This window comes from Sander vitreus, chromosome 6 (assembly GCF_031162955.1).
Source record: "Sander vitreus isolate 19-12246 chromosome 6, sanVit1, whole genome shotgun sequence".
Taxonomy (NCBI): Eukaryota; Metazoa; Chordata; class Actinopteri; order Perciformes; family Percidae; genus Sander; species Sander vitreus.
The window spans coordinates 14130419-14156550 of NC_135860.1; the positions used below are offsets into that span (position 1 = coordinate 14130419).

Below are 26132 nucleotides of genomic sequence, written 5' to 3' on the forward strand. Positions count from 1 at the left end.
GCCGAGCTCTAAATCCTCTGCTTGTCTGGTTTCATAGGGCCTATAATCAGTGCACTGGGGATCTACCGATCAATACAACTCATAGCACTTCAGTGGCTTCTTTAACCCCCCCTCACACATTCAGAACACAGCAACGAGTTATCATATGCATGTGCACACACATATAGACAAACACATGCACACATTTCCAAAAAAAACATACAACTGCACACACTTAATCTAAATTAAGAAATACAGATGATATAGCCATAGGGAAAATGTGTATTAGATTGTTTTTGTTAGCTGTTCTATGTGTGTGAATATATATACATTGGTATAACGTATACAATCTTAAAGTGGTAACAGTATCTACAGTATTATAGTGGAGCTTGGAGTGGCTAGTTTAAACATTGTAAGAGAAGAACGAAATCTTGAGCTCCATAGGGTTTAGTGGAGTTACATTTTTTTAATGATATATCTCCAAAAGAACAAGAGATAAAATAGTTTATTTTTGCATACTATGTAAGATAACTATGTAACATAAAATATGCATTTTACTCCTCACTTTACACATTTTGCTTTATTGCACCACCTTTATTATTTAGCGGTCCACAAATCAGTACTATATAGTTCAGTCTTTTCACATGTTTTCAGCAAGTATTTGTATCTGTGGCTGTGCCTGTACTAACTGTGCCCCCCCACCTTTGAAATCAAAATTCTGGCCCTGATCAGAGAGGAAATGGAGCACTGGATATCACAACTTTAAAAAGATGTCTAAAAAGTAGGGCTGTCAGCGCACGCGCATCGCAATGCGATTATAGTCGACGCACACATTAATTTTTAATCGCATTAATTTATTTTACATTTTACTCGGCTTTGTGTCGTGCCTAACGGCTACTATTTTGACCCTTTGGCGCCGCCGTACTAACATAACACATCTTCTGCTGCAGAATGCAGGCAGGCTGCCGGCATGGAGAAAGACAGCGGCAGGACGGCTCAGTAGACAAGTCGAAAGCCATATGCACATTGTGTAAAGCCGAATTAAAATATCACCGAAGCACGTCAAGCTTGAGCTACCACCTACGAGCTAAGCATATTAACGTGACGCAGTTCGATGCTAGCTGGCTCAGGCAAAGCACTATTTTGGAGAGTGCTACTTGCCAACCTGTGGATGAAACCAAATCCAAAACAATTACTACAGCTCTTGCAAAATGGGTGGCAACTAACTGCAGACCTGTCAGCATCGTAGAGGACTCGGGTCTTAAAGACGTACTACGGTTGACATGTTCTGACCCGTCTTATACACTGCCACTGAGGGGGACAGTAGTTTTCACGCATACACAGCCTGTATGACACGGAGAAAGCAGCTAAACTGGAACTGCTGCAAAGTGCAAACGCTGTCTCATTAACCGGTGATCACTGGACGTCAGTGAGTAATCAAAATTATTTAGGAGCATTAAACACTATATTGACTTGGCTGACTTTGCACTCGCTTGCCTTAACGGTAGTTGTTAGTGTTACATCTCTGTCAATTGTTCTCAACTTGCTAAAATGTAAAGGTTAAATGTCGTGCTGTGGCATCTGGTTTTTGGACCATTTTGTTTGTACTGTATAAGCAATGTGTTAATGTTACATCTCAGTCAATTGCTGTGGTGTTTTAGTTAGGTACTTGGAGGAATTGTGCAATAAATAACAGATTCACACATTTGTTTACAGTAAATAAATAATAGTCAAGTTCATAAAGTCACTTTCTTTGCATTCATTTGATTCCCAATCAAGATACACTGGTAAGAATTGGTTTCCATTGTTATTATGTACTTAAAAACAGTTCTGAAATGCAAAATAATAGAATTTTAATTGTGATAAAACATGCGATTAATCGCGATTAACTATAGAACTTCAGCGATTAATCGCGATTAAAAAAATTTAATCATTTGACAGCCCTACTAAAAAGCTGAGGTAATAAGAAAGCATGCAAACTTGCCAAAAACAAAAAGATTATGTGGAGGAAATGTTATTCAACTTCACCTTCTGTTATTCTTTGCTTTAACCTCATCCATAATTGTCATGCATCAGGAAACCTTGTTAGCCATGCTGGTGACATGGCTCTCTAGGGATGGCAATGTCAGTCTTTCTGTTGGCTGTATGTTGGTTCACCACTTTGTTCCAGACTGAAATATCTAGACAACTATTGGATTGAATTTCATGACATTCTCTACACACATTCATGCCCCACACAGAATTAATCCTACTGACTTTGGTCGACTTTTCATTCAGCACCACCATCAAGCCAAAGATTTCACTTATTCTAATGACCTGGTGATCCCCTGACTTTTCCTGTAGCGCCACCAGGAAGTTGTAATTTTTTGTACCAGAGTGAAATGTCACGACAACTATAGGATGGATTGCCATTACATTTTTGGTAAAGACATTCTTGTTTCCGACAGAATGAATCCTACTGACTTTGATCATCCCCCGACTTTCCCCGAGTGCCCCCATGAAGTTGACAATTTAAAAAAACTACTGGATGGACTGTCATGAAATTTGGTACAGGTATTCATGGTTCTTTGGTTTATGACCAAATACTTTCTGAAACAAACATTATACTTGTAAGCTAGTCAACATTATACCCGCTAAAGATCAACATGCAAGTATTATCATTGGGAGCATGTTAGCATTTAGTGTTTTGTTCAAAGGACTGCTGTGCTTAAGTACAGCTTAAGTAGAGCCGCTAGTATGGCTATCGACTCTTAATCTTATTTTTCATTATCAGTCATTCTATTTTATCGCACTATCATGATAGCATGCTTTTGAGCAAAGTCAAGTAAAGTCAATTTGAAAAATATACGACAACCTTTAGATCCAAAAACAAACCAACCAACCAACCAAGTAACAAACAAACAAACAAACAGAGAAAAAAGGAAAAGCTTCTTCCAGGATGTACAGACATGCCATAGGTGCTTAGTAATTTTCTCAGTCAGCAGGCCACTGTAGTTTTACGTCACTCAACAGGAGTAGAGTAATTTGTTGGGGACTACTTTCAGCAGCAGATTAATATGCCTTTGGTGATCTGGTATCTAAAGCAGGACGGTGTATGAAGGAACCCAGTGCAACAGTGTGGCTCATTGATGTGTTGTTAATAGTTTTTGGATAACAATGGAGCTCTACGGCACAGAGGAATAAGATATATTACATCATCAATTCATTATTGGTGTTGGTCTGGTTTTGGTCTTTTCTATAAAAAAAATATAGACTTATCCTTTGAATTTTGAGAAAAGAAGAACTAGCATGCTAACTACATTGTTTTCTCTTTGTCTATTTCTCATAAACAAGGATCAGTACAGGTTAGACTGATTTTACCAGAAAATGGATTTTGTCGTAGTTTACCAGGTTTCAGGTGTCATTTCTTAATTTTCTTATTGAGTATTTTAGAGTCAATATTTTTTCACTTGTCAAATATCAGGAATCAGCAGTCAAACAAAACATTAAGCTTGACTCATCATTTCAAGTTTAGAAGTAAAACAAGCTGCATTCAGTGCTTTAGTTTCTAAAAGCCAACTGACTTGCTTAATTGATTCATTCGCCTCCATCAGATCAAGGACTATGTCTTTAAACACAGAATATATTACGCAAAAAACATGCATTCAATTTCGGGATCACCGAGTTAACGTGACGAACACAACAGGCCGATGTCCTCTTCAAGAGAAGAGCTGAACCACCTTAAGACCGCATCATCTCAGATCAGACATTTCAGCTATTGAGTAGGATGCTGTTCAGCATTCATCGCCAAATACTCTAATAATAATAATAATAGTAGTACATTTATTTTATATAGCACTTTAAAAAGGTACGCAAAGGCACTTTACAAGGTAAACACAAAGAAACACAATAGCAAGATCAGTATAAAAACATCAAAAACAACTAGAGATAAATATGAAAAAGGTGCAGCAAAACAGGATAGAAACAAATTGAAACAGCTAAGTTGGTTACAGGTTAAAAGCAGCTTTAAAAAGATGGGTTTTGAGTGCAGTTTCTTCTTCTTTTTTAAATAATTTTTTAAAATATTTTTTCCATTTTAAAACATACAGAACATACAAACACACTAGAACAAGAACAACCAGCCTCTCCCACCCCACACCCTCCGCGGTCTTGAGGAAAAGAAAAGAAAAAATAAAACAAATAAACAAAAACAAAAACAGAAATCACACCTTGCCTAGTCGCTCTCCTCTACTTCTTGTGATGCTGCGGTCATTAGGACTGATACTGATACTTGCATCAGTTTAGCATAAATCCTGGACACTAATCCTCTCGCAGTTAAAATCAACAAGCCATTTAATGATTGGGTGGGTCTCAAGACTGTTTCCCCATGGTATTCCATAACATTTTAGGGCTGACCTTAAGTGAAGATAAAGGAAGAAGGATGTCCTAAGGATCTCAAAGCTAGCTCTCAGGTCCTCAAAACTCAACATACCTTCCCCATTGAATAACTGGTCTAGAGTATAAATACCTCTGTCACTCCACTGGTTACAAACAAAAGGTTTGTTACCAGACATTGAGTGTATGTTGTGCCAAATTGGGGTTTTCAAATGCCACTTATTGGTGTAGCGTAGTTGCTCCTCCACCTGTTTAAAGTTGGTCAATGTGTTGGTGATAATAGGGCCATTTATTATTCCAAATATACTGCCGGATTAAGGTATCAAGTTTCTTCCAGAAATGTATTGGTGGGGGTAAGGGGATCATTGTACTTAAGAAATTCACACAAGGAACTATGTTCATTTTAACAACAGCAATCCCGGACCGTAGCGATGCCGGCAGCGCAGACTAATTAGCCAGATCCCTTTGAACACTACTTAGTATAGTTTCATAGTTGTCCTGGACAACTCGCTCTAGCGATGCATGAATGGTGATGCCCAAATATGTAATTTTGCTTTGGGTTGGAATTATATCACTAATAGCTGATGTCACCTGTTTGTTGTTCAACAGGAGCAGATTAGATTTATTCCAATTGATTTTATTTCGGAGATTGAGCCAAATTCTTTAAAGATCTTAAGAATTTTTGGAACAGAGTCCTCAAGGTCAGATATGTACAGCAAAATATCATCTGCAAATAATGATATTGAGTTGTTATTGGATTTCATCTGGACATTACATATTTTATGTTGCCTTATGGCATGGGCTAACGGTTCAAGAGAGATCGCAAATAGCATGGGAGAGAGCAGGCATCCCTGTCGCGAGCCCCGCGCGATGGGGAATGTCTGTGAATGCAGGCCATTGGTTAAAACTATGTCCGTGGGATTCGCATATAAAGTATGTACCATGTCAATGAATTTGGCTCCCAAACCAAGCCTCTCCATTACTTGCCACAAGTAGTTCCACTCCAGGCGGTCAAAAGCCTTTTCCGCGTCCAGTGATAAAACTGCTGCTGTTGTTGGAAGGTTTTTGACTTCTTCTATTACATGGAGTAATCTGCGTATATTGTCTGTAGCTTGGTGCTTTGGTATAAACCCTGATTGGTCGGAGTGGACTAGTTTCTCAATGAAGCATTCTAGGCGTAGTGCCAAGACTTTGGAATAAAGCTTAATATCAGTCCCAATGAGGCTGATGGGCCTGTAGCTCGAGCACTCCATAGGATTTTTGCGTGTATGACCGAAATTAGTGCAGTGTTGGTTTGTTGATGAAAGGTGTGTCGGATGTCGGATCCGGATTGCAGGAGGATTCATACAGCTTTGAATAAAAGGATTGGAAAGTGGCAGTGATATCTTTTGGATTCGTTGAGATACCACGGTCTGTGCGGATGCTATTGATAGAAGCTCTGGACTCGCTTTGTTTTAATTTCAGAGCTAACAATTTGCTTGGTTTACAACCATTAAAATAGTAATTTTGCCTCACTCTGTGCATTATGAATTCAGCTCTCCTTTTTAGCAAGTCATTTAGCTCTGCTCGATTTGTGACTAAAAGAGTATGTGTAGGTTTAGAAAAGCACATCTTTAGAGACTGCTCTAACTATTTACAACGTTCTTCCAACTCCGCAATCCTTGCCTCTCTCTTTTGGGTGCAATTTTGAAGTTAGCAAGTGATGTGGAAAGTCTGAGATGTTTGGGGGGAGAGTTCCAGAGGGAGGTGGGAAGCAACGGAGAAGGCCCAGTTCCCCCAGGTTCGGGGCTTGGGGTGGGTGAGAGGGGAAAGGAGGTTGGCATCTGTGGATCTGAGGTTGCGGGTGGGTATGACGGTGCAGGTGGTCAGTGAGGTAGAAGGGGGCGAGGTAATTGAGAGCTTTGTAGGTGATAAGGAGGATTTTGAAGTCAGTGGAGGTCTAGGAGGACTGGAGTAATGTGGTCTCTGGTGCTGGAGTGAGTGAGTAGACAGGCTGCTGAGTTTTGGATATATTGTAGTTTTTTGAGGAATTTGGTGGGTGTGCTGTACAGAATGCTGTTGCAGTAGTACACTCTTAATCTATGTGTGCACGCTGAGTTTAGACACATAACTCAGCCTTTTCCTTCATGGTGTTATTAAGTAGAACCTACATTGCATTTTGGGTTCATGAATATATATTGCAAGTCAGCCTCTTGGAAAATAGAGTGTGTTAGTGTGTTACTGTGTCTATTTAGGGTCTCCATAGATGCTTCATGGCCTTAATGGTATTAATTTAGCATCACACAAACACAAACACACAAACACACACACACACACACACACACACACACACACACACACACACCTCTGAGAGGATTGAAAATGAGACTGGGTGCCATTAGCACACACAAACACATACAGACATCCACACACAAACAATGAGAGCATTAACTTAGTGTTGTTCATTTGTGGTGGTTATGGGCCACTGCACAACACTGGGAAACCTATCCTAGCTTTGGCTCACCACTGATGGCTGGCTCAAAGCTCTAGCTGTCTTTTGGTCTTTTTTTGCTCATACTCTTTCCCTGTCTTGGTCTGTCTCTCCTCTGCTAACATCTAATTTGTACTCACTGAAGCGATCTGGGTGCAAAGGAAGCCAACACTGTTGTGCTAATGAGAAAAATGCAGACTTGTATTTCAGCATTGTATGTATCTGTTTGAACACAGTCAGACTGGTGAGCTGAAATGTGATTTGCTTGGAGTTTACTTCTTATCTCTCTCTCACCTCTCTCGCTGCATTTACCTCAAGCCGTCTGTTGGCTGCTCGTTTTTTCCCCCCAGTTCTGCCCATCACACTGTCAAGAGCATTTTGTTTACGCCTGTTTCCACTTCACTTACTTTGCCTATATAGTAAATGACTCGACTGTGACAGAGACATATGTGCCTACATGCTTGCCTTCTGTTTATTTTGGCTTATTTAACTCTCTCTTCTAATTGGCTGGCAGGGGTCCATTAATTTCTAGTAACTGGACACATCTGATGGCATTCTAAATGAATGCACCTGTATCAAACTCTAGATAAAGCAACAACGAGGCTTAAGGTTTGTTGGTAAGCTGCAGACTTGCATGTGGACAGCTGATGCACACACGCTTCAATTAAACACACTACAACCTGTGGCACTAGAAAAGAGGGTGGCGACCTCACGACAAAGAGAGAGAAAGAGCTCCTTTGGTTGTTGTATTGAGCTGAATAACAAGACAAATATCCTAAATATCCTGGGTATGGGTGCTGCCATTTTGTAATTTTGGAGCCAGAGTTTGTGCCCCGACTACACCCACCCGACCAATCGCTAGTCAATCCCAGCTGTCAATCATGGTGTTCACCTCATATTTACTGCATCGAATAACTAATATAAACTGAACTAATCAGAAAAATGAACACATGAACAATCAACGTGATAAGAACTACCTAAAATGACAGAAACCATCTTTGGAAAAAAAACATCCGACGTGATTTTTTAGTTTGGCCTATGTCATATCTGCTTTGATGGAGGGGGTGGGATTTATGACCTATACTGCAGCCAGCCACCAGGGGGCGATTAAGATGTTTTGGCTTCACTTATACAGTCTATGTGTCAACCTCTAGTTTAAACTAGTTCTTGATGAACAGCAGGTGAGCAGAGCACCTACCCAAAATCTTGTCATCACAGTGTACCGGTACAAGTACAGGTGGTAATAATCAAATCAACAATGACTGAATTGTATTGTGCGCTGGTTCACTGTCACACTGTTGTGGCTTAGTGGGACACTTGAATAGAACAGAGCCATAATTACTGTTAATAATAACACCTGTGCTTTTCCCACTATGACAAGTCAAAATATGTGAAAGGCAAAAAGGCTTAGTGCTGGGCCAACGGACAATGATGTTGTTCATCAAGAAACCGCATAACAACTTGCAACTCTCTTTAAAACCACAAACAATAGCTGCATAGTATCAACCTCACAAATGTAATCCTAAATCAGTTTGTTATGATGATTCTGGACATCCAAATTAACAAACAAATACTTTTGAATGAATGTTAGCTTGACGTTCGTGGCCTTTGTACAACCACATACTAACGGTAAGATGTGGAGTGTACAACTTGCTGGATACTATCCCTGACATATACTGTGTATATTTGCGTGTTTGCATATACTGTGTATATTTGCGCGTTTGTGTGTGTATGCGTTATGTGTGTGTGACCCTTCTTCCTTCTTTTTGTCCAGCTGTGCATAAGTGTGATTGGTGTGTATTGATCAATGGCTTGGTGGGCAGCATGTGGAGAAAATGAGCTTTTTTTAGCTTCTTTAGTTCAATCAGCAGTCAGACACACACACACACACACACACACACACACACACACACACGCTAAACCAGGTAATATCTAGATGAGGGTTTTCCCCAATTGTCCCCACCTCACCCTTATTGACACACAGATGTGAGATCAAATACATGTCAATTACCAACACATTACTTATGTAGTGATAAGTCACTCACTACATGTAATGCCTATGAAAGGTGTGTGTGTGTGTGTGTGTGTGTGTGTGTGTGTGTGTGTGTGTGTGTGTGTGTTGTAATGAGTTTAGCCTTGGTGGTCTCTCCCTGTCAGAGCGATGCTTTCTTGCAATCAGTCTCCAGGGAAACAGGCAGTAGACAGAAGAGCCATGTCATCTTATCAGGATAAACACACACAGGCAACTGCACATCAACACACGCCATTACGGGCCTATACACTCAATTAAATCCAGACAAAGGGAGATGTGAATACACACACACACACACACACACACACACACACACACACACACACACACACACACACACACACACACACACACACACACACACACACACACACACACACACACACACAGGTGCATCTATGAGAACTAATATGACAGATTTGAATACATAAAAACAAAAGACACACTCTTTAGGTGTGTGAACAGAGAGGAGATGACGTATATCGACATGATTGTTTACTTTACCGGTGGATGATGCAAGTTCTAACACACCCATGTCTACCAACATACTCACACATACAGAGAGAGGTAGCCTAGCCTTGTAACACTAAAAGAATTGAGCATATTTGTACCCGTTAGTAGCAAGACCTGTGGGATCTACCGTCTCTTAAAAAGCCTGTGATCTAGAAGATAAAGGGAGTGTGGAGTGGAGCAAAAGAGAGGAGGAGGTGGAGGAGAGGAGGAGGAGAGCAGTGCAGAAGTGCTGAGATGGCTGATAGCTCCTTTAGAGAATATGAGCAGTTTGTGAGTTTAATTCCCTGATGATCTTCATGTACTGTCTGGAAAGCAGCATGCAGCCACTGCGAGAGGCCTCGCAGAGAAAGTCCTGGAAAGGTCTCCCAGTAAATGTCTGTGAGAAATGTCATAGATAGGATAGTGAGGGCGGGGACAGAGAGACGGAGGTGGCGCAGGGGAAATGTGGGAGATGTTGTAAGCCTGCTGAGAAAGCAGTTACCCCCTTAAAGAAATGGAGACATTTTTAAGACTCGCCAGGGGAGGAACATAAACACTCCCTGTAAGTGAGAAGAAAACAGGAAGGGAAGCAAGGAAAGGGAGAATAGAAACGAGCACTGCTTCAAATCGTTGAAAATATCGCTGCTTGTGGTGAGAAGTGGGTACACACTGTAGGTGTTGAGGTGTCAAGTGTGACAGGTGAAGTTGACAACAGCTGTGCATTCCCTCAGAATAGCAATGTTCCTTTGTAGGCCTGAAACGTGATGTGGAGCTGGTGCCCTGTGGAGCCACATAGGCCTTTGTAAAATGAGGCCTCAGTTATTCTCAGATAGACACGTCAGACCGGGAATCCCTTATAATTTAACCTGTTCCACATAAAATCAATAATAAAAGCTCATAAAAGTTTTTTAAAGAGGAAGTGTCCTCATACTGCTGCATGACTGTTGTCAAGGTCCTGTGTCGGTGGCAAACAAAATATATAATGTGGAGTTAAAAATACAGGGTGATGCTTGCTCACCTGTACTTAAGATGGCTGCAGACCATGCACTTGTCTCTCTTCACCATACACCACCCTGGGGAAACTCCAGCTCAGGGCTGTAGTACTTGAGTCTACAGCCCTGTAGACCTGTTGACTCGTTGGTATTTGGACTCGGACTTGTCTCGGACTCGGGCATTGGACTCGCCAAATATTCTAGTTGGTCTCGACCAGTGATGCCAGTAACGCGTTATTCTAATCTGACCACTTTTTTCAGTAACGAGTAATCTAACGCGTTACTATTTTCCAAATTAAAGTTACTTATCCAAGTCACTGTGCGTTACTATTTTTGTCATTTTCCTTAGTAAAAATATATATTTTTGCTTTCTTCTTGCGTCTCGGGGAGTGAAGTAACGTATGCGACAAGTCACGTTTTCAGCATGAGGACAGGTCACGTTTTCAGCATGTGGACAGTTCACTTGTACCACGCAGTGACACAAACGTAATCGTAAACAATAATGGAGGGAGGAGAGAGAGATGTGCGTTTTCTAGCTGGAAATGCAGTCACTATTTTGAGTTTGTGTCAGCTAAAGACGGCAATATTAAGGTTTGTTGTACACTCTGTGCTGGTGGCGACAAAGTGCTTTCTAGCTACAAAAACGCTACGTCAAATTTGAAGAAACATTTGGAGTCGCAGCACTGCAGTCAAACTTACAGAGCAAGTCCCACCAGGTGGTGCGAAGCAGAGAGCATGAGGTCCCCCACCACCCAAACAACAAAAGCTGGACCTCGGTGCAAAACCAGTAAGTGGGGGAGAGTTGGAGAAGTTTATCGGGCAGTATGTTGTAGCGGAAATGCTGCCCTTAACACGGTTGACTCGCTCTCTTTCGTGCCATAATAAACAAGATCCCTACTACTGACAATGTCGAGCTGCCTCACAGTAAACCGGTTGCCATTTTTATGTTGAGGCTGTGGGGGTGTTGTCGGCAGTTGTTCAATGTAACTAATAAAGTAATCTAACTTTGTTACTTTTAAAATCAAGTAATCTGTAAAGTAACTAAGTTACTTTTTCAAAGTAACTGTGGCAACACTGGTCTCGACCGAGTCCAGCACTATATGCTTTTGTTCTAAAGTATCTTTCTCCTTCAAAACAAAACTATTGACGGGCGCCCAGATAGCTCAGTTGGTAGAGCGGGCACCCATATATAGAGGTTTACTCCTCGACGCAGCGGGCCGCAGGTTCGATTCCAACCTGCAGGCCTTTGCTGCATGTCATTCCCCCCCGCTCTCCCCTTTCATGTCTTCAGCTGTCCTGTCAAATAAAGGCCTAAAATGCCCAAAAAATAATCTAAAAAAAAAAACTATTGATGAAGCACGCTCGTTCAGAAAACAGGTATTAGTTTAATTCAAAATCCATCTAGAACAGGCACCGAGAATGGTCGCCTGGTATACACCTGGCTGCATCATATATATAGTAGACTACCTCAATCATCAGGTATAAATCATTGTCATTTTGGCCACAGACAATGTCAGCGAGCACTTTGTACTATGAATTCTTCAGGACAAGTAATAAGTTCAAGAATGGGAACATTTCCTTTTTATATTTTAAGTAAATAATATGGCTTAATTTGATCCTATAGTGTGTTACTCTGCACTTGCATTCTGATTATTACAAATATTTGTAAGCAAAATTATCATCTTAAAATAGAATATATACTGTCTCTCATATCACATAAATTATAAACAGGTAGGTAAGTGGTCTTGAGGAGGATTCTTTTTTTTCTGTCTCGGTATTGACCGTCTCTCATTTGGACTTGGTCTTGACTTGAACTTGAACCTCTTTGTACTTGGTCTTGATTTGGTCTCGACTAGTCCTGGTCTTGGACTCGACAAAGGTGGACCTGACTACAGCCCTGCTCCAGCTCTTCCCATATCCATTGTATTTTGACTCATTCACTCATGGCACTACTCATTATCAGTCCCTTCAGGATTTCGCGATCGCGCCAATTCACGCAAATTCAACCAATCAATCACCGTGAATTTGGTGTGACTCGCAATTTTGACCAATCACCGCAACTTTTCCGCAAATTTGACCAATAACTGGAGTTTCCCGCGACTTTAACCAATCCCACGTGGACTCTGAGAGCCACTGACCAAGCGGGAGTGAGAATGGGTTGATAATTTCCTTGTTTCTGATATGAAGACGAGACGTGTGTGACTCGAACATCTCACATTTACCAACAAAACGTACAGTGAAAGACCGTGCAAAACATCTCAGACCGCCCTGCCAACCTTTATACATTTTAACATCAATGTACGCTGTAACGTTTTTTCACTCTAAAGTCGCTGAAAGCTGCTGTCGTTTCAATCCTGTCGGCTCTCTGCAGTGGGCGGGGCTGCACATTTCCCCCCGCGACTGACGTGCGCACACACACACAAACATACACACACAAACGCACACGGTCGATGCAGGAAAAACCGGAGATGAGACGACACAATGACCTAAATTGAGGACAGCTACGCTCGTTATTGTAAGTACAATGATAAGTTTAAGGGGTGGTTCAGAATTTTGGACATAGGACCTCATTTCCAAGTTAGCCAGTGTGTTATTTATCAGTGGAGACCGTTTTCAAGGGTAGTTTTATTTCTAACATTATTCTATCAACACAGACATTTACATCGATAGTCTGGCGTTATAATTTATTTGCCTCGGGTGTACTGTGGAGTGAGTAAGACCACCAAACGACTACGTTTTTAGTGGCAGGCTAGCAGATACTGTTGACTTGCGCTAGCCTAGCACCAGCAAACTCTGCAACTAGAAGAACTGGATGAAAAGTGTTGAAAACTGTCTCCACTGATAAATAACATACTGGCTAACTTGGAAATGAGGTCCTATGTCCAAAATTCTGAACCACCCCTTTAAAGTCCAATAAGTACTTTATCAAACCATATGAATGTGTGTCCAAGGCCAGGATAGGAAATGAACTAACAATGTAAAGATCAACAAGCCACTGACACATATGTTCAAATTTGATTCATTCAATAAATTATTATTTTTTGTCTTAAATCCACCAGCCATTTTCATATTATACCAACATTTGCAGCATCCTGAGCCTTTTTGGTTACTATGAAATCTTAGCCCAGAGTAATTTTATTCTCCCCAAAACAAGTTTCCTTTTTATTTTTAAAAGAACTATAAAAAAAAATAAAAAACTTTTTTTGCAACTTTCACTGTCTTCATTACAACAAACATACAAAAGACATCGCAACTTTTATCGCAATGTTTTACAAAAGCTCCCGCGAAATCAGGCATTTTGCGCCACAACAATCTAAAAAAAAGGCCGCGAAATCCTGTAGGGACTGTCATGTTAATGATTTCCATGTTTTCTTAAATGTTTATATTCATTTGTAGTTTGCCCTTTAAGGGGACGTTTGTGTGAGCTTCCACTTTTTTTGCAAGAAAGAGCCAATTTGTAACATTCTTGACACTCTAAAGATGTACATTATACAGACTCATGTCTCTAAATAAGTTATTGTCGGGGGTGCTTTTGTGGGAAAACACTCAATTCTGCCTGCAGGGCAAATTACATATTTCACATTCATGAATTATTTTATCATCCAATATTCACTCTGCATAATCTATCGGGCTCAACAACTGTGATTGGACATTTACAGTACAAGAATTTACTGCCACTGCCTAAAGCGCTAAATATCAATGGTGAGAGAAGTATTCAGATTTACAGTTGAAAATTAGCCAGCTGGCGAACATTGGCACATTTACAGTAATTGGGGGCCAAGCAGCGAAGCTGCAAGGCACCGTTAGTGATTCTACCTTTTCTTATTATTACACATCTTTCCTCTGCCATAGGAGTCTATGGCAGCCCATAGAACCATACAGTAAAAAGTTGTGAAATTTGGCACCTTGATTCGAGACAGTCCCATAGTTCATTTCACCAAGTTTTAGGTCTGCACCATAGGCAGTCTAGCACCACCAATGGGTCAAAGTTGGCGTTGCATCCATGCGATTAACTTTTGAACCGTATGCCTGATTTTGAACATCAAGATATAGTTGGAATCGTTGGATGACGCCGAACTCAACGCATCCTATGATGTCAATATCTGCCATGTTGGACCTTCCGCCATATTGGATCTGATCAAAAACACTAAAAAGTTTTCACAGTTGACAGAATTGGTCCGATTTTCACAAAACTTGGCACAGATGATCTTAAGACCATGCCTCACAAAAGTTATTCCATTGCGTATTGATATTTGAAAGTGTTTGCCCGTCATAGCCAATCGAAATCGACGGTGAAGCCGCCAAACAGGAAGTGAACTCATATCTTGGCAAGTCTTTCACTTATCAACACCAATCTTAGTACATAGTTACAGGGCCCAAATAGGAAGAGGCTGAATACATGTGTTTACCTTAGACCTATAGGGGGCGCTATAATTAGCAAAATTGCATTTTGGCCTATAACGTTTGATGTGTTCGGAATTAAAACTTACTAGTGGTGTCTGTTAATACTGTAGGAGGTCCTAAGGCCAACACATGCCAATTTGTGATGTCAATGTAATTGATCCGGCTGCCATATTGGATTTCATCAAAAACACTAAAAAGTTTTCACAGGTCACAAAATTTCTCAGATTTTCACGAAACTTGGCACAGATGATCTTCAGACCAAGCCGCACAAAAGTTATTCCATTGCGTATTGATGTTCAAAAGCGTTCAGCCAATCGAAATCGACAAGGGACATGGTAGCCGACTGTGAGGATGTGCAAGGAAAGTGGTATCATTTGGCCTCTAGGGGCGGCTGTAATAAAGAAAGTGAGCTCATATCTCAGTAACACTTTGATGTACTAAAGCCAAACTTGGTACAGGGACTTGGCACTTGATTGTGAGAACGCACAAGGACATTGGTGTAATTTGGCCACTAGGGGCACTGTAACAAAGTAAATGAGCTGATATCTCAGCCATTCTTTATCCAATTGCCATCAAAGGTGCTGTGAGTGTTTGCTCATGCCATGGCAATGCCATTCCTGCTAGTGTACTGCTTGGCCCCCTCATTGCTGCTTGCAGCTATATTGTTTATTAATGTGCATTGTCATTATAAATTAAATTAAATAAAACCTTTAAGTAAAAATTACCAATACCACAAAAAACTCCTTACATGTAAAAGTCCCTCATTCAAAATCTTACCTAAGTAAATGTACAAAAGTATTATATATTATAGCAAAATGTACTTAAAGTATCAAAGTAAAAGTGCTTGTTCTGCAGAAAAATGTCCCCTGAGTGATACATTATGTTATTATATACATTATACATTATAATGATATATAAGTTTTTTGTTAATACTGATGCATCAACATGTAGATAATTTTAACTACTTTATATCCTGTTGTATATTTGATCTATAACAGTCCTATTGTATTTTACAAGCTCATCATGTTTTTTAAATGTAAAATCTGAATCTGAAAAGTACCTACCTAACTATAGCAGCTGCAAAAAAGGTTCAATATTTACATGTAGTACAAGTAGAAGACTAAAATAGCATGACTCCTCAAAATTTGACTTAAGTAAATGTACTTAGTCACTTTCTACTGCTGCTGAATATACAGACATAAGAATCGTTTTTTATTTGCATCAAGACTTCTCACATCTCACTGATCTCAAATGTGGGCCTAATGATGGACTAATAACTGAAGATAAAGGACTATAATACAATGAATGGAACATCTCAGCTGTAGTTACAATATGTACTGATAGGGTTTGTAATCTGTTTCTGCACATGGATATATATACTTACTATACCAAAGTCACGAACACCATGTCCTCCCCTGTTAACCTCTCTCCCTTCACACACACTCACACTCTCACACTCACACACACACACACACACAGTTTAGTTCCATTCGCCATCTCTATTTTTGGGAACAGGATAGAGCAGCTGGTTTGGTAGAAACACACACACACACACACACACACACACACACACACACACACACACATACAGTAACATTTAGTTTACAGCTATTGTCAAAGACAAAGTCTTACAGTGCTGTTAACTAATATATATATATATATATATATATATATATATATATATATATATATATATATATATATATATAGGTTGTGTATTTCGTGATCTGTACCTATCACGTTTCCCCACAAGCTCTCACACTACCTCTCAAGGATGCACACAATATAGCACCTCTGAAAGGCAGCATCCATTTTCAATGTGCAGTTATGTTTTTGCAAGGGTGGACAGTGCATGTGTGGGTGAGTGATAAGCAATAATCAATACAAAGAAATCATTCAAAGCTTTCCCTCTAGATTGGTTCAAAGCACAGCATTAACCTTTCCACTTCTCTCTCTGACATCCTTCCATCTATCTGCATTTTCATTCTCTCTTTCACAGTTTCCCCATATGTCTATCTTACTGTAGACTTTGTAATTCCTTAGCAATGTACACATAATGTACACACACACACACACACACACACACACACACACACACACACACACACACACTAAACAGACAATAGCAGCCACAGGCCAATTCAGCATATTACACTCCCCATTACGCAGACAAATGACATCCTGGCCTCCTACTGATAATCAGCCCCCCATGTCCTTTGTATCGTTGTATTACATTATCCAGAAGCAGCAACTGTAAAGCCTGGTCATAAAAGTACACAAGCCAACAACATCGGCATGGTGGTGGTCAGACTCTGTGCGGTTTATCAATCATGAATAAAGGGATTAACTAGTAATTATCTGACCACTGACCCATTCAAACCAGCCAAAGTTTGGCCGTCCTGGGTTGAAAACGTGTACCATTTAACGTCTCAGGTTCGAATCTGGCTTGTGACCTTAGTTGCTTGGCATTTCTATGTCACCTTTACTGGCTACAACCAAAATAAAAGGCAAAAATGACCTAAAATGAGCCAAAGTTAACCAAATACAGCAGTGCACAACGCTACCACCATCAAGACAGCCTGGTGGGAGATTTGTGGACTTTGTTTGTGTACTGAGGCTACATTAAAGGAGCAATCTACCAATTTATTATTGTGCTTCCATAAAATTGGGGGACTCGTGAGTGACAGATTAAACAAAGAATAGTCAAAATTGTAGCAGCAGAGGCCGAGATAACGCAACTTGTCTTTCCTTAGACCCTCCCTGCCTGGTAATGACCATGTCTTTTAAACTCCACACCCTCAGTTTGTAACGCAGGCTTTCTTCTAAAAATGTGTAGTCTACAAGCCAAGGTAACCCTAATGACATCACTATGACATCATCAGGTTTATTTGCTCCTCCTGAGCCACAGAACACATATACTGCTGTGGTCACACTAACTATGACTAGTAATGTCATCTTTATGTGTAAAATCATTGGAGTGCCCCTTTGAAGTGCCACTGCTCTGTCCACTCACCTTGGTGTACACGCCCCACGACAGCTCCGTCTCAATCACCATGACGACGATGCCAAACATCCCGAAGATGAGGGCATAGTCACTCAGCCTCTTCCTCTTCTCGAACAGTGCCCTGCGATGCCCCAGTTTATAGCCAATGTTTTGGTTCTTCCGTTTAGAGGCTTTGGAGGTGCTGCCCCTGGCCCCAGTGCCCACCGCCCCAACCACTCCCTGCCTGCTGCCCCTCCCCGGCTGCACCCGCCTGCTCTCCACCAGCGCGTGGTTCTGGTGGTAGATGGACATCTGGTTGGAAGTGGAGTCAGTGATGTCATACCCTGCTCTGAGGTACGGCGAGTCTTCTTTGGATGAAATCACAATCTCTGGAGGGCTCTGAATTGGGGGTTGATTAGTAGAGGACTGGGCCACCAAGGAGGTAGGAGGGGCTTCTCGCTGGCGATCATGCCCTCCAGCTGCTGTTGCCCCAGCAACAGCTGAAACCCCACCCTCTTTGGTTTCGCTGTTGCTATCTGATTCAATGAGGTTTCTTCGGGAGGCGCTGAGACGGCTTAGGGGCTTCATGACCCCACCTGTATACTTACAGGAGCTCATGGCAATCTCCGTGAAGGGGTTACTGTCCCTACGGTGAACCAGAGGGCTGGCCTGTCTGTGTTTGCAGCCCCTCTCCCTGTCACGGTCTCTGTCCCTCTCCCGCTCCATGGAGGGCGAATGGGAGGAGTAAAAGAGGGCGTTGTAAACTGGGGAGTTGTCCCCGCTAAGGCTGTGCTGTGAGCCCAGGCAGGAGGAGAGCGGGGTGCTGGTGGGGTACAGGGCGTTGGGGATGGGTGGGGGCAGAGGCTGGGCTCCAGAGGATGACAGGGGCAACTTGGGGAGCGATGCTGGAGGCAAGTTGGGCGTGGCAGGGGCCGGGGACGGGGTGCTGCCATTTAAACGGTCAAGGCTTGATCCTCCCATGTGGTTGGAGTGGTTTGATCCTGGCTGGTTGCCAGTGGTGGATGGATGGGATATACTGCCCAGGGGAAGGAGGAAGCGCTGGTCCTCATCCTCGCTTCCTCCTAGCAGAGCCAAGCTCAGAGAGGGGGGAGGCTCCATGGTCACGGCTGTGGCCACGCACCTGTCTACAGACAAACACAAAACAAGAGAAGAGAAGATCTGTAAAGAAAGACACAGGAGAAATATAGAAAACACTGACTATGAGCAATGCAGCCAGGACAGACAGAGAGTGAATGGCTGGAGGAAGGAGTGGGGGAGCATTGTGATGGATAAAGGTTAGTTAAAACAAATGAGGGTAAAGACTGAACTCAAAAAGCTGAAAATGTGTGACAAAGAGGGGCAGCAGAGTGAAGAAAAGTGGCCATAATTGGGGAATATGTTATTCCTTGAGTCACATTTGAGTCGGCTGCCCAGTCAGCCTCTCTCAGCGCCCCCCTCTCTCTGTTTCTCAGTGTCCTCTTCTTCTCACATCCCACAAGGCATCCAGCAATCTATGCCATATAAAATGTCATCTGTGTTAGCCAGAAGGATGATGCAGATCCTTTACACCATGAAAATGAGAGCAGAGACTAAAGGATAATAATTCCACATCAGTCAGTTTTAGTAACAGGAGAAGTAGCCTACTTCTGTGACTGTGTATACCTTAGTTAACCATAAGTTGGCTTCATTTGATTGATCCAAAACAATAACCTACTTTCAGTATGATATAACCAGACACCTTCATGGCCCCCTCCTCCCTGTCGGTTTCTCTACCTACCTCCTACCTCTTCTCTCTAGTCCCTCTCCCCCAGGTTAGTTGTGTTGAATCACTGGCTGGATGAAAATAGACCACCACACTTTTTCTTTTTCATGTTGTCCCGGCCATCCCATCATCTTTTCGCTTCGTCTCCTTTCATATAAGTCCCTCCACAGGTCCCTTGCGTATCTCTCGAAATTGAGCGTCGCTCCCCACAGATGTTGCCTCCGTCTCGGCTCCACTTGATATGATCAGTTTGTTTCTTTCTCAATCACCAGTGATCTCTCGACGATGCCCATTTCGACCCCGTTAGTGACAATCGACTCGCGATGAAGAGAAATAATCCATAGTGACTGGATTAAATCGGTCAACCTGTAGCTGCACGTCAAAAATGTGCAGCGACACAAACCTGCAGAGATGTTTTATTTTTTTTGCAAAGCTAGACGTCAAGTAGGCTAACAGCCCTCAGATGAGCAGTGAAGTCTGTGATTTAATATATGGCTCCACCGACTTCCACTCAATCTACAGCTCACTGTCTCCCCGGATCTGTCTCTCACTCTCTCCTTCAACTTCTCTCCCTCTTTCTCCGCCTCCAAACCTGCCGTTCATTCCCATTGGACGGAATCAGAAACGCGAAATAAGCGCTGAAAACAGGTGGCAGGGTTTTTAAGATGTAGGCTCTAAACAAATGTCTAATTTATTGTACCCTATTTGGGGATTATTCTTTTTTTGTTTACGTTAGCGTCAGAAAACATGCGATCCATTTGTAGGCTATGCTGCTTCTATAATAAGACTATAGCCTATCTGGTCGCGTATGGCACTTGTTACGCCCATAAAAGGACCTTGGCGCTGGCAACTAATGTCAAAAACGCGATAATAATTTATGGTGTTTTATTTGTGCCAAAATTATGTCCGTCATTATGTCAACTGAACATATGACAAAACATTTGTCTGTTTAAACTATAGGCTACTTAGTTGTTTCAAAACTATTTTGACAATCTAATGGTCTATGTCGATTGCTAAACTGACATTGACAAACATAACATTTGTCAATTTAAATTGAAACTGTGCTTCTGTCGTCGTTTTGCCAATCACAATCGTCATGGGCGGCACTAAAGCTCAGCATGGAGCTGCTGCGAAATAGCCTCGGGAAGGAACTTGTTTTGATGGAACATGTACATTCAAAAGTTGTTTTAGTCCTGCAACAGAAAACTCAGATTGGACATGATGGTCTAAACCTCAGCCACACAGAGCTCTGAAGCAGACCTGTGCGTCGCTTAGTGTCCTCTCTCACTGTAAAAATAGAGACGAGCAGCGGCACAGACCACGGAGCTGCTGCAGCGCGTCTTCCGCAGTCTGTGCAGCTTCAGGTTTATAAAGAATAGAATTGAATAATTGTCATATGCACATTAAAGGAGGTTAATTCCCCAACAAAAGAAGCAAAAGAGGAGGGAGGAGTAAATGATGCTAGGCTACATGTGTGGTGACTCAGATATAATTAGAAAAGTTGATTTGAGGACCCATGGGCTAGAGCCGGCCCTGCATACTGGACAGCTAAAATTAACATACACCGGCTATTAACAAGCTGGGCAAGCCAGTTGCTGTTTTGCATTGCATTAAGTTTATTTAAATGGTCCCGGGCTTAGCCCCGAACCTCCTCAAGTCCTAGAAACACCCCTGGTTAAATGTTATGTGTTCTGTGAACAAACAGCGTTGTCGTTCATTGACCAGAGCAGTGTCCATTGTGCTGATGTTGTTCAAGACGATGTGCATATCCTTCAAAGGTGCGCTTAAGGCCCAGACACACCGCGCCAATTTCAGCCGTCGAGTGTCGTTGGTGGTAGCTTTGGCACCGATTACACATGTTAAGCATGTTTTATTGACTTGTGGATAGGCCTACTGATGTTCAATGATTTTAAAAGTAGCCTCAGTTAGGCCTGCATGAAGTTGGAAATTATTTGCTGTTGGAAAGAATCGTTTATGAATGCACTTTTAAAAAGGTTGTGGAAATAAAATGTCTTCAAATACAATATTAAAAAATATTTACATTTTATCAGTTGTTATTGAAACTCATCATTGCCTGGAACACACAAAAGATGGCATTTACTGCAGAGGCGTGTGTGGGTTAGGACAGGCGGACGGGATTTTGGGGAAGGTGGGGGCTCGGCTGTCCTTACCTACTCTAAGGGAAGGCTCACATTCACCCAATTTGAAAACCCCATGGCCTAGCTAGCTGTCTCAATTTACCATGCAGAGAAGTGCACATAACCATAGACCTCACTGTTATACAAGAGTATTGGCTATGGAAGTCTTAGGGGGCTTTCACACCTGCCTTGTTAAGTTAGGTTGAATCGCATTTGGGCAGGTGGGAATGCAGCAATTGCTCGTTTGTGGTGAGAACGTGATCCGACCTCGAAGCGCACCAAGTTCTGTATGTGTACTCCACAAGTCTGAGCTATACGGCTCTTGTAGTCAGAGCTGCTTTTCGATGCGGCAGAACATGCAAACTGTAGCAGCTTGCATTGTTTCTCTCACAGAAATAGACTGTGGTCAAGCTCGTCGTCACTCGCATTTCTGTGGTCAAACCAGCCGCTACTAAAGTTGGAGACAGACGTCACAGAAGAGCGAAGTCTCGTTGACAATGTCTGATTATTTAAATGAAATGAGCTGGTTTAAACATGGAGATGCAAGAAATATACACTAGTGCAGAACACAGGACCTTCTTCCTGTATTCACTTTCTTACTCCTGCCCCAGACACATCTGACCAATAAGCAGAGTGAACATTCTTGCATGGTTTGTAATGACGCATGTTGGTACACTTGGATTCTTCCAGGTGTGAAACGAACCGGAACCAAGGGGAAATCGCTCCAAGTTTATAAACTCATCAACTGATTCAGACCAAAGCAAACAAACTATAGGTGTGAAAACGCCCTTAGACACGTGCCTTTAGACATATTTTTACGTGTATGTTCTTAATTATGTTTATGTTAATTAACGCAAATATTATAAATGTATTAAAAATTTAAAATATTCAAATACTGTCATAAACTTAAACATTATAACTGACTTTTATGACAGCTACAGACAGGACAACATCTGGTTGACATGCACAACAACTGTCAAACGACAAGGAGAGATTTAAAGAAATGCCAATAACCCAGAGCACGTTTCTCTCCCATCCCGGAATGCTATGTGGACTAGCCAGACCCTCCTCCGCAGCGTGTGTAGGATGGTCTGAAGCAAAGCGAGACTATCCAGTGCCTGACGCCACCTGCTCTCGGCTATTCCAAATATGGGCAAAGTAGTCTTGCATTGCCAGGCCTTACTCCACAGCACTGTGGAGTAAGGCCTGGCCCCTCTACACATACACACCTGAATAGGAGAAAAAAATGGTCTGTGTTGTTTGCATTTCTTTAAACCAATCACAATTGTCTTGGGCGGAACAAACCTCCCGTCGCTGCACGTTGGATTTGGTGGAACATTTGCACCCTGCAAAAGAAAACGCCACATACAATATTAAATTAAGTTAACAAATACAGTAACGTGAGCTATTTAAATTATCTGGATACATGGTTAAACGTAAACGTAAACATATTCTTTGTAAATCTTTATAATCATTCCCCGAAAGAAACAAGCAGGCCTGCCTTGTTGCATGATCCGAATTTTCTTCAAAACTTGCCATTTTCAGTGTGTAGCTTGCTAGCTCAAAGTTTGTAGTGGTTTCCCGAAACAAACCAAGTTTTGCAAGGCGAGGGACATCTGCCTTTTGGTGATTATCCAGTAAATTAACTTTTGTCGATACAGACTACGGGCAAAGAGGTGGAGCGTGGATGGAGCTGAGGTGGGGGAATGAAGCCTACCATCTATCCTTTCTGTTGCAAACAGAGATGGTGGCTACTGTTTCTTTCCTTCTCTTAAGCTCTATCCAGTATCTTTCCTTTCACTCAATGAATACCTGTCTCTGGATTAATTTTACAAACCATTAAAATCTTGAAAATAGTGCCAGTTGCACAGCTCCACCCATGAATTACAAACACTTAAAAGGTTGAAAATGGGGTGCCACTTTATTTTAAGGTACACTAATACTGTAAGACATAATAAGCCATACTTTGTATCAAATTAGACCAAAACAAATAATGTGGTCTTCATTAGACAGTAAACAAACAGTTATACCTTAATTAAACCAGACACCTAAATTATGCTGTAATTAGAGACCGCATATAATGCCATACTATACCCAACATATACTTACATACACACTATTATACCAAATGACACACTACTCAGAAAAAAAATAGTTAATCCTAACACACAATTAGACATCATCTAAATACAATATGCCATATCAGATCCAAAATCTGCTACAGTTGCTATTCTACCCTTATTATCAGATAAGACACCACATTTAATGCTACCAACATGGGCCTATCATAGCTTAATTAGAAAACACAGGCTGTAATTAGTAGTAATTAGACATATTTAATGGTATTTATATCCTAGCCTTTATAATAGTCAGACAAAACATGTAGAACTCAGAGGACAATACATTTATCTGGCCTTTATTTTCGATTTCTTACAGTGTCATTTGTTGCTCACTGGAAAAAAACTACCGTAAACCAAAGTCAAGCCTCTTTGGGTTATATCTGGTCGCTTCTTCACACCCTCGTAGCCTGGATGTTCTCCGGAGTCCTGTGGAGTAAATAATCCATAGCCTATTACATGCTTCATCGATCCTCTACTCCAATACCAGTCAAGACATCAGACCATTTAATACGATGTCACTATCCGACTTCAGTAACATAGGCTATGGAAGCTGCCAGGACATTGCATTCCCGGTTAGACCCTTATTATTAGGTCATTTGCGACACATTACAACAGAACTGTACCATACACTAAAATGAAATCACATATCTAAAGTTAACCCAAAATACATATTAAAGCTGTAGGCCTATTGGTGTAACGACGGGTCATTGTTACTATATCTGTATTTAATAGTAAATAGTATTACTAGAAGAAAATGGCTTAAAGATGCAAAGATTTGCATGTATTAGTTCACGGCTTAAATAAACACATAGGCGTTATATCAGCTAAATTGGGCCACTTTTTGGTAAATCGTTTGGGCCAATAATACAATACCATATATGCCTTTTCCATGTGTTTTTATGATTAATAATGACTGTTTTTGATAATTTTGTGTTGCAATTATGTAATAAAATATAATTATTTAGGCCCTACAGTTCTTGAAACATCAGCTGTGCCAACTTTTTTTGCATGAGCAGTTTCAGGTAAAATGGGCCAGCTGTTTCAGGTACAATGGGCCAGTCAATCAATTTTAATTTTAAAACACAGTTGCTTATACAGCCACATAACATTTAAAACTGCATTAAACAAACACATTCATGTGCCATTAAAAAACATTTTGGGTGCAAACCCACATATTCAAATGTGCAATTAAAAAAAGTCCATTTTGGAACAGCATAGATCAGTGAACTGATGTCAGTGGTGTGTGTGTGTGTGTGTGTGTGTGTGTGTGTGTGTGTGTGTGTGTGTGTGTGTGTGTGTGTGTGTGTGTGAACAACACATTTAGAACGAAATGTGCAAATTACAAAAATTCACATTCAAAATTGATAACTGATATATTTGTGTGTGATAAAAACATTTTTCAAACACAGTCTTTGCAAATGAAACCATTGTCATCACAGACACCATTCTCTTCACCACAGCTCTCATGAAACCAGGCAGAACGTGGATCACATGTTACCCATTCCTCAGTAGCCTTAGGGTCATTTGGGTCACCATATTGGGTGTTGCAGACTTTGCAAGGTGATTTGCTTCTCTTGCCCTGCTTTTTTCCCCCTCCCTGTATTCATCTAAGGCCCCCTTCATCCTCTCCTCTTTCCACAGATTGTAGTTGTTTGGCCTTCCTTTCCCTCCCTGTTTTATCTTTGTATCCTTTCCTCTCTGGTCCTTGCTCCTCCTCTCTTTTCTCTCTTTCTGTCTCCTCTCATTTCCTCTGCATTCCTTTCTCCTCACCTGTTCTCTCACTTCCTGTCTCCTCTGCTTGTCTCCTCTCTCATCCTTCCTCCTCCTCTCACTTCCTCTCTCATCCTTCCTCCTCCTCTCACTTCCTCTCTCTTTCATTCTCCCTCTCTCCTCTTCTCTCGCTTCCTTCTCGTTTGCCATACTCACTGTAAATAAAATATCTACTACCATTATTACTGTTGGGGGGGTCATGGTGAGTGTGTGTGTGTGTGTGTGTGTGTGTGTGTGTGTACGCACGTACGTACACACACACACACACACACACACACACACACACACACACACACACACACACACACACACACACTCAAACACATGTGTATGTGTGTTTGTGAGTGGCACAGATGATGGCCCATTTTAGCTGAAACCATGTTGCCCATTTTACCTCAGTGGGTTAAGGTAAATTGGGCCGCCAAGAAAAACATAACTTTTTCAAAAAATATGTTCATATACCAAACTAACAACATTATTTCTGATTGATGCCATCAAGACAGATATTATACATATTTTTTTTATGTGCATGTTTGTTTTTTTATAGATTTATCATCCTTATAATAGTTTAGTTAGATTTGGTATGCCAGGCTACTTACCATGCAGCTTTCTGGTG

General features: G+C 41.4%; 1 protein-coding gene across 1 annotated transcript in view; it reads right to left on the bottom strand.

Annotated features, from left to right (window-relative positions):
• The window catches only part of kcnn3 (potassium intermediate/small conductance calcium-activated channel, subfamily N, member 3), a 67778-nt gene extending 48915 nt beyond the window's left edge, over positions 1–18863 (bottom strand). The window contains exon 1 of the mRNA XM_078251852.1: positions 17757–18863. Coding sequence (XP_078107978.1) covers positions 17757–18845 — 1089 coding nt within the window. The 5' untranslated portion in view covers positions 18846–18863. The remainder of the gene's footprint in view (positions 1–17756) is intronic.
• Between the last annotated feature and the right edge of the window lie 7269 nt (positions 18864–26132).